This window comes from Zootoca vivipara, chromosome 3, assembly GCF_963506605.1.
Source record: "Zootoca vivipara chromosome 3, rZooViv1.1, whole genome shotgun sequence".
NCBI classification, from domain to species: Eukaryota; Metazoa; Chordata; class Lepidosauria; order Squamata; family Lacertidae; genus Zootoca; species Zootoca vivipara.
Window position 1 is genome coordinate 82,877,414 of NC_083278.1, and position 13,477 is coordinate 82,890,890.

Sequence of the window (13,477 nt, forward strand, 5' to 3'; positions counted from 1 at the left end):
TAGTGTGAAGGAATTTTAAAAATATTTTCAATGAAAAAATATAACCAACAAGATCTTTAATTCTATTTGCTTTATTTCTATGGTTTTCAAATGTCTGTCTTCAAGGAACCTCTTCATGGCAGCTTGTCATGAACCTTCACATTTCTGCTATAGAATCCCTGTGCATAGCAGAGTATCCTAGGGTCACTCTGTTACAGTAATACCTCGACAACCGAATGCTTCGACTTCCGAAGGTTTCAACTTCCGAAGTCAACAACCCCCGGAAGTCTTTTCTCCGCACACACCTGGCACACACGGTCGGCGCATGTGCAGAAAAGCGAAATTGCGCTTCGCACATGCGCCGAAGCAGCGCTTCGAGAACCGAAAACCTCGACTTACGAAGATGGCCGCGGAACGGATCGTCTTCGTAAGTCGAGGTACCACTGTAATTGAAAGTGTAGCATAGAATGTACCCCAGTTCTCCTGCTATTTCCATCTTCTAGGTGTTATGTGAGCTGTTTTACAGAGAAACCTGTTTCCCATTACTGATCTGTTCGTTGAAATAAATAAATAAATTGTCCAGTAGCACCTTAGAGACCAACTAAGTTTGTTTTATTTATTTATTTCGACTGCGTCGGACCAACACGGCTACCTACCTGATCTGTTTGTTGAGACAGTGGTTCTCAAACTTCCCCCACAATGGACTACAGGAAAATTACAGAGAGTCTTGGTGGACCACTTAAAAAATTTTCTGCCTGTTGTAGCAATTGTAATGATGCTACATTCTCTTTTATCAAATCAAGATTAAACTTTTAAACCTCTAGTCTTCTCCACTCCTTTCAAACGCCTCCCCCAATCACTTCCAGTCCATCCTACTCACCTTAGAACCTGGCCGTCTACCTGCTCTTCACAGACATGCTGCAGACCACTTGAAGAAAGTGGACAGACCACCAGTGGCAACCTCTGCTTTAAGTTGTACCTGATAAGCTTCCAAGGAACCCCAGAGTTCCCTGGAACACAAGTTTGAAAATCCTAATGTTGGCTGCAGGGTTGTGGCTAACTGAATCCCATCTGTTTACTGTTGTGAGGTTCCCATGAACTGCTTTGGGCTTCTGACGTGTGTGAGACAGAGAGAGAGAGACCATGATCACAACTGTAGTCTCATTACAGACTTTTCTGTCCAAAGAGCCCAGAGTACTTACAGGTTGATAAATTTGATAAATGGCAAATAGCTCTTGAGTTCTTCACAGGTTACTCATTTGTAGCAAGGCAGTTCATTTTTGTTGTTGTGTTTACATGTTTCATTCAGTTACTCTAGCTTCATCCTAATTAAGCTGAACACACTTGAAGGAGAGCCCAGAAGTCTTCTATGAGATTCATTAAGTGCACTCAATACTTTTTAATCACAGGAGCCTAAGATGGCCTGATTTATTTATTTATTCTGCTAGTCCTTAGCCTAAGCACAGAAGGTAGTGCATAAATTTGTTGTTAGACGTTACTAAGGAGCTTATTCTGCATTGGCTTACAGGCCAAAATGGGTTTTCGAGAAGGTGAAGGTCTTGGAAAATATGGCCAGGGGAGACAAGAGATCGTTGAGGCCTCCAAACAGAAAGGAAGACGAGGTCTGGGGCTGACTCTGAAAGGATTTGATGGAGACGTCAACATCAACTGGAAGGATGAGCCAGAGGTAATTATTTGCACATTTTGTTCCTTTTACATGTTTGTGTGCTTTCCACTTATCTGTTAGGCATGGTGGAGAGGTCTTGTGGCCACTGGCTCAGGTGAAGTTCGTGGCAAAGTAACCCTTGGTTTGAAGGCTTATATCCTGCGAATGGTGCTAACCTCTGGGAGGAATTCAGCCTTTTGCTCTTCTGATCGTTCCATCAGCACAATAATTTTAGCTTGCCAAATGGAATTATTCCCCCCTCTCTTCCCCCTGCGTCAACCCCGCCCCGCCCCCCCAGAGCCCCGAGTGTCCTCTGTCTGGTAATCTATTTCAACTTCCTTATTCTTATTTGTCACATGAACATTTTGCCTGCCCATGTGTTATGAAAACACTATGGTTCTCTTAAAGACATTATTTGAATTTCAACCTTAAAGATTGTGTTGAGCTTCTAGTTTACTTCCAAGTATTAAGGAGTTAAATTTTGCTGCAGCATACACAGTCTTCTTTTTTACTTATCTTTTCTTATGTTTGCAGGCTAGCGCTTATGAGCAAGTGGACTGGTTCCCAGAATGTACCACTGAAATTCCAGATGCTGAGGAAATGAAGGATTGGATGACTATAGGCAAGGTATGAAGCATGGGGAAGAGAGTTAAGGGCTAAGCCAATTAAGAATTCAGAGAGGCTGGGTACCAAGTCCAGAAGTGCCATTCTGCATGCAAAAGTGTAATGCAGTTTGAGTGATGCCCTTTCCCTGACACAAACACATTAGGAATAACCAAAATATTGAGTAAACATTTTAAAATGTAATTGATATTAGGGAAGCCCATTGAAGTAAAAAACAATACATTTAATAAATGCCAAAAAATATAATTAGATGATTTTGACTTTCTCAATATTTTTTATTAAAATTACAGATGAGCTCCAAACATTTTATTTTAGTGCATGGTCCACAATGAACTCTTATATAAATGAATTTCTATTTACAATTTATGTATTGCATTTTTATTTTGTCCTCCTCCAAAGAGTTGAGGGTGGGGTATATGTAGTGTTAGACTTAAGAGAAAGTGACTGCCCATGTTCACCCAATGTTTTGGCTAACATTCGCTTCCAAACTAATAGTTTTTATAAGAATTTATTACTTATACCCCGCTCATCTGACTGGGTTGCCCCAGCCGCTCTGGGAGGCTTTCAACAGAATATAAAGAACACACAATACACCAGACATTAAAAATCTTCCTGATACAGGGCTGCCTTCAGATGTCTACAGAATGTGATATTGTTCTTTATCTCTAATAATAATAATTTATTATTTGACTAACAACAACCATCTGTTGAGAAGGACCTGTAAACAGTCCAGCTCTTCCATTTTCTGTACTAAAAAATGTTTTGCTGGGTGATGTGGGCCTGGGTCCTAGGTTGGTGTGTTTACACTCATTATCTTGCTGAGCTCTGTGTTCTCAACCTGAGTCCATACTTCCATGTGAAGTGAGCAAATTAACATACTTGGGTATTCGAGGGCTACTCCCTCTGTTCTTCAGTATCAGATTGCAGTTTGAATAAGCTTCATCCATGTAATTGCTGCATTTGTGAGAGCTTGAGTACCTTGACAAGCTGTTTAATTACAACAGCAGAAAGCCACATTTTCTGTAGTGATGCTCTCATTTTGTACAGTGTTCTCTGTCTGCCTGACAGAGAATATTGCTGCTCACCAGTGATATAGTTTGAAAGGCTGCAGCCTAGCCAGAAGTGTAAATAACAGCAGTGACAGGATTTTTTCTTTTCCTTGGATACCAGCCGTTTTTATTAATGATATATAGTGGCAAGTGTTTGATGTACTGCAGTGATTCTTAAGGGTGTTTATACAAAGCTAGCTTCCTCACTTTTCTTCAGGCTGCAAAATGCCATGTTTATTAGTCTGCCTGGTGAGTAGATACCTAACTGTTCTTAGATTGAAAACTGAAGTGGAAATAGATGCATACTCCCAATATGTACTTGTATACTGTTTCCTGTTGCAGTGAAACAGACTGATTATTATTGATCAGCCTTGCTTCTGACCCTTATAAAAAGTGCTGTGAGCTCTTGTTAAGAGTGCATTGGGCTTGGACCCAAGCAACCAGGCTTTGATCTTAAATATCAAGCAAATTCATTGGTAGCCTTGATCATTTCACACCAAGCCTGTTTCCTGTTTGCAGTTTCATTAAGTTGCCTTCTTGCACAGTTTTTAAAAATTAAAACTGGGTGAATGTTTTCCATGCTCCCCAGATATTTTTCAGACCCCCCCCAAAATATTCTTCAAAAGCCCCCTTCCCATCATCCCTTTTTTGCATCCCTTTCAGCAGAAGCTTTGGCAACATGTACTTACTTTTTGTTTTAAATAGAGAGTGGTTCTTGCAGGGTACATGAGCCTATGAAGTGGAGATCATGTAGCCAGTATGTGATGATGGCACCTAGTTATCAGGTTTGGCTATCTGATGTCAACCCAAAAAGTCTGGAGTGGGTTCACGCATAGGGATATTTGCTAAATGTCACCTCTCAGTGTTTTGATCCAAGTTTTTATTAGCATAGGCGATTTTTTTAAAAAAAGAAAAAGCGCAAAGCTCTATAAAAAATTAGGTTCCTGTCTGAAGCCATCTCCATGTTCATCACTTACCACTTGGTCAGCAAGTATGGCCCCAAATCAGATAAGTATTCCATTTAGCCGATGATTCTTTAAACTATTTCTTTTCAAAGTTTGAAAAAGAATCACATGTGGCGGGAAGCTGTTGATGAAGGCAGGTGTCTACAGTTCCAGTCCCTAAATCCTATTTCTCATACCGAAAAAGTGATGTGTCCATATATCTGGCACACAAGGAGTAGGTCAGAGTTCCCACCTGAGAGCAGATGCCCCAAACTATTTTCTTGTTGTTAGATTTGCATGTTTTCATGAAAGGTGTCTTGCCACATGAACAGTGTCTTAATAAAGAGAAAGATGTTCTGTTTGTTTATTCATGTCCCCCAAATTTTATTCCCTAGAAAAAACTGGTGATTGATGATGAAACACATTTCTGTGGAGAAGAACTCCTACAGAATATGCTTCAGTGCAAGGTGAGTTTTGTCTGTTGGGGACAGAGCCTCTCCGTGGAAGAGAACGGGAGTATATCTAAGATCTGGAAGCTTTGCGAGTTGGTTGTTTTGAGACATTTGGGGTCAAGTGACCTGGACACTTCATCCATGCCAAATAAAGCGTTAATTTTGAGGCCAGAATTTTAGTCTCAGACTCAGTGTTTAAAATCTCACTTTGTTTCTTACTGGCTTCAAAAGGTTGTAGTAGTGCTACCTAAGTTATTGCATCTTAATACCTCCAGCTAGAGAATTGTGAGCACATTGCTATTCCCCTATAGCTAGGTTCCTGTAATTTGATATTACTTAACTATAATTTGACCTCCTTGTCAAATTAGACTTGTTCCTTCTTTTCCCAGAGTGTGTTTGATGAGCTGGATGGAGAGGAAATGCGCAGAGCTCGTACAAGGTCCAACCCCTATGAGATGATCCGTGGAGTCTTCTTCCTAAACAGGTCAATGGAGGATCTCAGATTTGCGGCCCTTGAGTTAGCATGGGCAGACTCTTAACAAGTCTCCCTCTTGCATTTACAGAGCAGCAATGAAGATGGCAAACCTAGACTACGTCTTTGACCACATGTTTACAAACCCAAAGGATTCTCGAGGGGTAAAGGTTTTTCTATATCTGTAAATATTCAGTGTCTTCTGTGAATGGGAGAATTGGGTGGGAAAATCCTTCAGAGTTTTATTTTGTCAGGGATACAGTCAGGCAATGCAGTTGTTGCTTTGGTTAGTGGGTTGCTTCTGTTGATGTGCTTTGAGTCTCATCCCTTCTCCATTTTTGCAGAAACCTCTAATCAAAGATCGTGATGCAGAGCTCCTGTACTTTGCTGATGTATGTGCTGGCCCTGGGGGCTTCTCAGAGTATGTCCTCTGGAGGAAGAAGTGGCATGCAAAAGGTTTTGGCATGACCTTAAAAGGACCAAATGATTTCAAATTGGAGGATTTCTTTGCTGCTTCTAGTGAGCTCTTCGAGCCTTACTATGGTATGTACAAGCATGTATTTATCATGGCAACCTTCTCCCCACCCCCTCATAGTTCATCTTCAGTGTCAAGTGAAAGACAAAGAGTTTTGAATGCACGTGCATTTTTAAATCTGAAACATTTTGGGGACAGCTCTGTCAGTACCTACAGAAGTTGTATATGTTTTGAAAGTTGATTGCCATTTGATCTTGGAGACAGACAGGCAGGATACACAGATTGTTGCCACTGTGCCCCATTTTTTAAAAACAAAGGATGTAATCAAGTGTCGAAACTACCAAGAATAGCAAGGAATACCAACATCACGAGAGATGAGAGAAGTGGCACTTCTTTTACAAAACTTCTCAGATCACTTTATGTGGAAGTGTAGTCATAAGTTTTAAAAATGAAATAATGAGAAATCTTTGGAAATGATTCTGTCGTATGTAATGGCAATAATACACAGCAGATGAGAGCAAATTCCTTGCTTTCCTTGTGCACAGGTGAAGAAGGAATTGAGGGAGATGGAGACATCACCCGTCCCGAGAACATCACTGCCTTCCAGAATTTTGTGCTGGACAATACAGATCGCAAGGGGGTACATTTCTTGATGGCTGATGGGGTATGTTCCTTCTCTTTTCCCTTTGTTCCCTGAGCTAAGAGAGGGACCTAGCTTTGTGCATTGTGATGTGACATTTAGCTTGTTATAAATGTGATGTGATGATTCAGAGAGCTTGTGTACACACACACACACACACACACACACACACACACACACAGGTTTACTAATGGATCAGTTTTGTTTTGGGAGTGGATTAATGAATGGTTTCATTTCAGTACAAATAAAATCAACAAATACATGGTGTGGTGGTTCATAGAACATCACAACACAGATTTGTTGCTGATGTCCTTCACCAGCATATCTGAGCACTCAGTGTACGGCATGAAAGCTGCTGCTACCCTCTGCGAGTGCATCCTTGTTCCTTCTAGTTGAATAACACACTCTCTCTGTGTGTGTTTGTATACACTGTGTGACAGACAATGAGAGTGGCTCCTTGTGTGATGAGCGCTTCCTCGGTGTGAAGAGAAGAATGGTGCGGAGGAGGAACAGACTCTTTAATGAGGCACAGTGCCATGAAGATGATCCCCCCACCCTCCTGACTGTGGGACTGAGGAGGACCACTTCCTCCAATTCTCCCTTCTCTGCTCACTCCCCCCCTCCATCCTTACTGACTATTATCTTAGCTATCTCTTTACTGAAAGTGAGAAGCAAGCTTCTTCTTCCCTGACACATTATGGAAAGATAGAAGCACACATGTTAAGCCCAGGGAGGGAGAAGGCAGCATGCAGCTCAGTGGGCAGGCAGTGACTTGCCATGCTCTCCAAAGAGGGAAGGGTGAATTGAATTTAAGTTTTCTGTTTCATGAAATGTGATACTGGGTTTCAGTTATATAAAATGTGATTTGCATTAAGGTTTGCTGTTTGTTGTGTGTTTCAGGGTTTCTCTGTTGAGGGTCAGGAAAACATCCAAGAGATTCTAAGCAAGCAGCTGACTCTTTGCCAGTTCCTCACAGCACTCTCTGTCATACGAACAGGTGCTTCTCCACATGCTTTCCCCCCCATCTCTGTATTTCCCTTTCTGTCCCTTGTGGCTTTAATGTTAACTATTCTAGACTCTCTTATCTCCACCCCCATCTTGTGCAGTATTGTGTAAGAGACCAGACTCTTCGTTTTTGTAGGTGTTGGTCCTTCTGTTCCTCTTCTATAATTATGGATCACTGTTTTTAAAATAAGATTTGGATTTGGAAACTCTTGGCATTTCCTCGTATTTGCAGAATATGAATTTCTCATAGCGAGCCAATGGAGAACTTTATGTTGGCCTTGGGGATTACCACCTTACCATGGAAATGTTCTGAAGGCAGCAGGCAGAGGACTTTGCTGGAATCCCTTCTGTCCAATCTCTTCCCTTTTCGGGGAATTGGGGGAGAAGTTTTAAATGGAGGTGAAAGGGTTGAATGATGTTTGAAAATGTGATTGTTAAGTACCCAAGAGAATATCCTGTGAGATTTCTACAGCATGATCCTCCAAATCATCTATGGACAAGAATGGCTGCTGTCATAAACTATGTGTGATATAGACAGTGTGTGGGGCAGATTGGGGAGGCAGGCATCCAGATCCCGGCTCAGCCATTATGTTCATTGTGTAGAAGGTACTGTTTTTCAGCCTAATCTCCCTCACAGGTGCTTGTGAGGATAACATGTGATAAGCCCATGTGCACCACCCTCAGTGCCTTGGAGGAAGGGTGGGATACAAATATGATTAATAATAAAGCAGTGTGTGTTTCTCCTTTCTCTTTGTAAGGTGTAGCTTCAATTTGCTTTTTCTGCTCCAGGAGGGCACTTTGTCTGCAAAACCTTTGATCTGTTCACGCCATTCAGTGTTGGCCTCGTATACTTGCTCTACTGCTGCTTTGAGCGTGTGTCAATCTTCAAACCTGTGACGAGTCGCCCTGCCAATTCTGAAAGGTGAGACCTGAGCATTGTGGAAGGTGGAAGGTACCTGTCTCTTTGAACACTGCGGCTCTGATAAAAAAATGGTTTGAAGTAGCTGCAGCTTTGCTACAAACTCTTATGAGAGTTTGGGTGCTGCATCACATTCAATTTGTTTTGCTAAATATTTCCTTGTACATCAAGCTGCTAGATGGGAGGCAATTAAATTTTGTACAGTAATGAGAGGATCACTTGTAATCCTCCATGCTATTATATTCGTTAATACCTGTGCTTGAAGTTTCTTTTTTCCTACTACCTTTTTCAAATACCTTTGAAGTAAAATTTCACCAGACAGATAATGACCAGAAATCACTTGTATACTTACCTTCTTTTCAGTGAATTTGATGCCTCTGGGGCCATTGCCAAAAGAAGCCCATATCACAATAAAATGTTTCTCAAGCACATTCCCAGTTAATTGCAGGATTGTGGCCTAAGGTACTCCAGCTCATCTGGGGCAAGTCAATATCTCTAATTTTCTTGTCCTTAAAATAGGAATAAAATAAGATGGAACTGGGAAAGTGCTTTGCACTAGTGGAAGTAATAAAATAAATGATAACCAATAACGGTTGTCATCACCTCTTGCAAAAGCAGAAAAGGTTTTCTGCAAGCTGTATTTATTTCATCTTACAGTTTGGCACAATGCATCAGAAGGTCATTATAGTTAATGAGTAAATCGTCTGTCTCACCCTACAGGTATGTAGTATGCCGAGGATTGAAGTCTGGAATTGATGATGTGAGAGACTATCTTTTCTCGGTGAACATCAAACTCAATCAGCTACGCAACACAGACCAGGATGTAAACCTTGTTGTCCCTTTGGAAGTAATCAATGGTGACCATGATTTCCATGATTATATAATCCGATCAAATGAAAGGTGAGTTTAAGGGCAGAGAAGAAATTGCAGGTTTTTGTGGTACCCTTTCTGCTAGTCACTTTTCCTAAGCTGTCTGCTTCCAATAATTCTTCCTCTGCAAAGTCCATATATTGTGGATTAGTTCACAAGACAAAGTGGCAGAAGGTGAATAATGAAGTAACACTGTATAACTCGTGTCCTGTCCTTTGTTTTCAAATGCCAATTAGGCACCATTAATTGTAGATGCATGATTAATGGCACATCTAGATTTCCCACTCCTGCTTTATATATTATAGTCTCGTGGCTTTCTCTACTCTGCAGTGATAATATAAAACTGGTATTATCAGTTGATCGTAAGAAATCTTGCTAATTTCTGTTTTTTAGTGTACTTTATTCACTTGTTGCATTTCTGTATTATCCTGACCAGCCATTCTTCTCTTCTTTTTAACCTGAAAAGCAGCAATAATAATAAAACTTACTTTCTGCACAGATAGCAATAGTCATAGGTTAACATAAACAACAACAGCAACACACAAAACCCAACCTCCTTTTGTGAAGGAAGAGTGAAAATATTCCTCAATTCCCTGGCAGTACCATTGCAGCATGGCCAGTTACTGTATTGTATTGAAATTGGTCATTCTGTCTTTTGGTTATTTTTCATGCGCATTCTGATTCGCAAGATCTTCAGATAGCTACTTTGTCAATTCAGTGGATAACCCATTCTAAAGCTGGGACCTGCTTTCTCTTCCAGACTCTGCGCTGTTCAGATCAAAGCACTGGCCAAAATCCGTGCCTTTGTTCAAGACACGTAAGTATATTTATATTTAAAGGTACACTTGGGTGAGGGCCGAACTGTAATTCAGGTTTGTTGTTTGTACTGTTTGAGATGTTACAGCCTTCATTGGGTGGTGGGGCATGGGAAATACTTGCATGAAAGTGACTCCATTCCAGGGAATGTTAGCTGACTTAGTGTCATTCAAGTCAGTGAGTCAAGTTTGTGCTTTGCGGTATTCTTTTATAGATCTTCCAGGTCTAATTTCTGAGATCTACAGCAGCATTTCAGAACTTTATTGGGGGGGGGGTCTTCTTCACCTTGTTTTTCATCTTATGGTGCATAAATCACTATGTGAATTGAAAAGAAGAATCCATCCTTGGGGACAGATTGTGAGGTGGTGGGGGCTGGCAAGCTGAATTATCTTTCTTACTGGAAAATTCAAAAAAATCTTCACAAATTCTTCTAGGACCTTGAATGAACCACGGCAGGCTGACATCCGAAAGGAATGCCTCCGACTCTGGGAGGTGAGTAAAACCACAGAACAGCAAAATATAGTTTTGTAGTTCTCCTTTTTTAATGTGTATAGAAGTCTCTGTATTCTCTGTTGAAGAGGATTATCTTCCCTTAAAAAACAACCACAGGGCATACTAGGGACTGTATATATTGTTTATATTTCATTCTGTGTATTTAGAGAGTGATGGTTGGAGAAAGATTTTTTTAAAAAATTTCATTTGCTTCTCCATATGTCCCCTTTACTCTATGCCTGATGAACAGCAAATAATTAGAAGCAATGATGGAATAAATGTAATGTGTGAACCAAATCCTTGTTGACTCATTGGCTCTTTGGTTGCTCTAGATTCCAGACCAGGCCCGAGTTGCTCCATCCTCTTCTGATCCCAAGTCCAAGTTCTTTGAGCTAATCCAGGTGAGACTTCCAGTTGCTGTTTGTTCTCTATGCTCAGATTAAATTAATGCTCTTTATCATGAGACAGCAGAAAGCAAAGATGGGGAAAACACCCCCCTGCAAGGCTTCTTATATTGGTTGCTATTAACAGCAAAAGGTGAAGTGTATCATTGTAAGTTTGGAGCTGGCTATTACGGAGAGGTATATCTGCTTCGGCCCTCTCTAAACCTATGTATCTACTTATAAACTCCCTGGTTCAAACAATCAGTTTTGCAGACAATATATTTGAGGTCAGATGCCGCATTGTGTAGTTATTTTCACAACTGACTGCTGGAGGCAGAAAATGTCACCACATTAGTAATAATAATTTATTGTTTGTATCCTGCCCATCTGAGTGGGTTGCCCTAGCCAGTCTGGGCATATAAAAATACAAGGAAACATCACGTATTAGAAACTTCCCAATAATCTTCAAATGTCTCTGGAAAGTTGTGTAGTTGTTTATCTCTTTGACATCTGATGGGAGGGCATTCCACAGGGTAGGTGCCACTACTGAGAAGGCCCCTCTGCCTGGCCCCCTGTAACTTCACTTCTTGCAATGAGGGAACTGCCAGAAGGCCCTTGGAGCTGGATTCAGTGTCCGGGCTGGAGGACGGTGGAGATATGCAGTATATGGAGCACGGAAATGACTTCCTTAATTTCAGTCATTGTGAGAGCCTTTTTGGGGATAACAATTCCCTCTTCTTTTTGTTTTAGGGTGCTGACATGGAGATCTTCAGTTACAAACCAACACCTCTCAACTCAAAAACCTTGGAGAAAATCCGACCTGTGCTGGATTACAGGTGCATGGTGTCGGGAAGTGAGCAGAAGTTCCTTCTAGCACTAGGGGTAAGTGGTAATACAGTAATGAAATGTAACAATGAGTTTTGGTGGGAGAAAACAAAACCCTGTATATTTTAAGCAAGTTGGTGCTTGGTCTGCAATTTCATTCAGCCATGCGTTGCTCCTGCTTATCCGCAGGAGTGGTCTTGTTTTAGATCCTGGCTTAAATGGTCATGGTGGCGGTTTGGTCTGTGGATTCCCTTTGCTGGTATCTCATTGATACATTACAAGCCATTTTTTTAGTAAGCTTTATCTTGTTTTATAAATTCACCAACTACATGATCTTATCATGTTCTGATAGCATGATTTCTTAATTTCTTCAGTGAAATTAAGTCCCTCGCTTGTGAGGGCTAAAAGAGAAGCTTGCAAACAAGCTGGATAACGGTTTACTCATTATTTATTTATTTAATAAAATTTGTACACCGCTTGATTGTAAAAGATCTTAAAGCAGTTTACAAAAGATAAAAAAGTAAAATCCAGAAAAACTTAGAAATCTACTTTAAAACATACAAAAGTTAAAATACTAGAACAGATAAAATTTAAGATTTTCTTCTTCCCCTGACAACCTTTTTAGGTGCTTCGTTATAAAGTACATTCCACTATGGCAATCTCTCTCTCTCTCTCTCTCTCTCTCTCTCTCTCTCTCTCTCTCTCTCTCTCCTGACCTGGCACTAACTCCAAGAGACTGTAGCCTCCTCTGTGAACTCCTTTGGTCCCTAATCTTGCTGCCTTCCTGTTTGTTTACATGCAGAAGTCTCAGATATACACTTGGGCTGGTCGCACATCAGATCGCTGGACCAAGCTGGACTTGAAAACAGAATTACCACGGGACACACTTCTGTCTGTGGAGATAGTTCATGAGCTGAAAGGAGAGGTAAGAGACTGGTTTTTCTTCAGAAGGGGCTAATTTTCTTCTATAAGCAATTTAAAACTCATATTACAAGTGGGAAAGGCCTGACACTCATCACTAGGGCTTTTGGTAAGTATAGTGGCATTTAAGGTCCCTTTGTGGCTTGCTCTTCCAAGGTAGGATCACTTGCACACATGCATATACTCCAGCCAAAGCTCCCCTCTCCCGAAGTCGATCTATCGTTTTCTTACCAATTTACCAAGCTTGCAGAACAAATATTGCTATGGGATTATTATTATTTTTAGTCACTAATCACAAAGTTTAGAGAAGATAATTTATCTTAATGTGTGTCAAGGGATAAATGATTTTCTGCAGGGGATATTTGGGAATGAAAAAATGTAAGCATTCCTGAGACTAGTGCACAAGCAGCAAACAGAATTTAACTACCAGTAACTACCAATCCTTATAAAATAAGTTAAAAATTCAGGCATTGACACAATTTTTCCAATCAATCAATCAATCAATCAATCAATCAATCTTCTGCCCTTTCTCTCAGAGGAACCCCAAGGTGGCAAACAAGTGATAAAGCAATAAATAATACACAAAATGATTAAAAAAAACTCCACAAAAATTGTCCAAATTAGTAAAATCAGTTTCATCTAATAAAAACAGGATAAAACAGTTCAAGAATAAAAAATGTGTGCTGAAATCCTAACTTTTTATACTTAAAAAATAGATGTGTTAGAAACAGTATGAAGTGCAAAATGAACTTCAGTGAATACGATCAACAGTAGAATCTGAACAATATCAAAATCATAAAAGAGAACAAAGCGTTGTATGTTACGACTACCGTGGGACCAAATTTCCCATTTCCATCAAGCTTATTACAATTTATTCTAATAAAAATGCTAGTGTTTTTAATTCCATCAAGCACTCTTTGACATTTGTTTTGGAAAGCCTAAAAT

The 13,477-nt window shown here is 40.4% G+C and overlaps 1 protein-coding gene across 3 annotated transcripts in view; it reads left to right on the forward strand.

Annotated features, from left to right (window-relative positions):
• CMTR1 (cap methyltransferase 1) overlaps positions 1 to 13,477 on the forward strand; it is a 37,831-nt gene that overhangs the window by 6,318 nt on the left and 18,036 nt on the right. For all 3 annotated transcript variants that reach the window (XM_035108151.2, XM_035108153.2, XM_035108152.2), the window contains exons 4-18: positions 1,508 to 1,666; positions 2,180 to 2,272; positions 4,658 to 4,729; positions 5,104 to 5,198; positions 5,278 to 5,350; positions 5,531 to 5,729; positions 6,207 to 6,325; positions 7,202 to 7,298; positions 8,096 to 8,228; positions 8,946 to 9,125; positions 9,856 to 9,912; positions 10,346 to 10,403; positions 10,736 to 10,804; positions 11,537 to 11,668; positions 12,414 to 12,536. In XM_035108151.2, the coding sequence (XP_034964042.1) occupies positions 1,508 to 1,666; positions 2,180 to 2,272; positions 4,658 to 4,729; positions 5,104 to 5,198; positions 5,278 to 5,350; positions 5,531 to 5,729; positions 6,207 to 6,325; positions 7,202 to 7,298; positions 8,096 to 8,228; positions 8,946 to 9,125; positions 9,856 to 9,912; positions 10,346 to 10,403; positions 10,736 to 10,804; positions 11,537 to 11,668; positions 12,414 to 12,536 (1,659 nt within the window). The remainder of the gene's footprint in view (positions 1 to 1,507; positions 1,667 to 2,179; positions 2,273 to 4,657; positions 4,730 to 5,103; positions 5,199 to 5,277; positions 5,351 to 5,530; positions 5,730 to 6,206; positions 6,326 to 7,201; positions 7,299 to 8,095; positions 8,229 to 8,945; positions 9,126 to 9,855; positions 9,913 to 10,345; positions 10,404 to 10,735; positions 10,805 to 11,536; positions 11,669 to 12,413; positions 12,537 to 13,477) is intronic.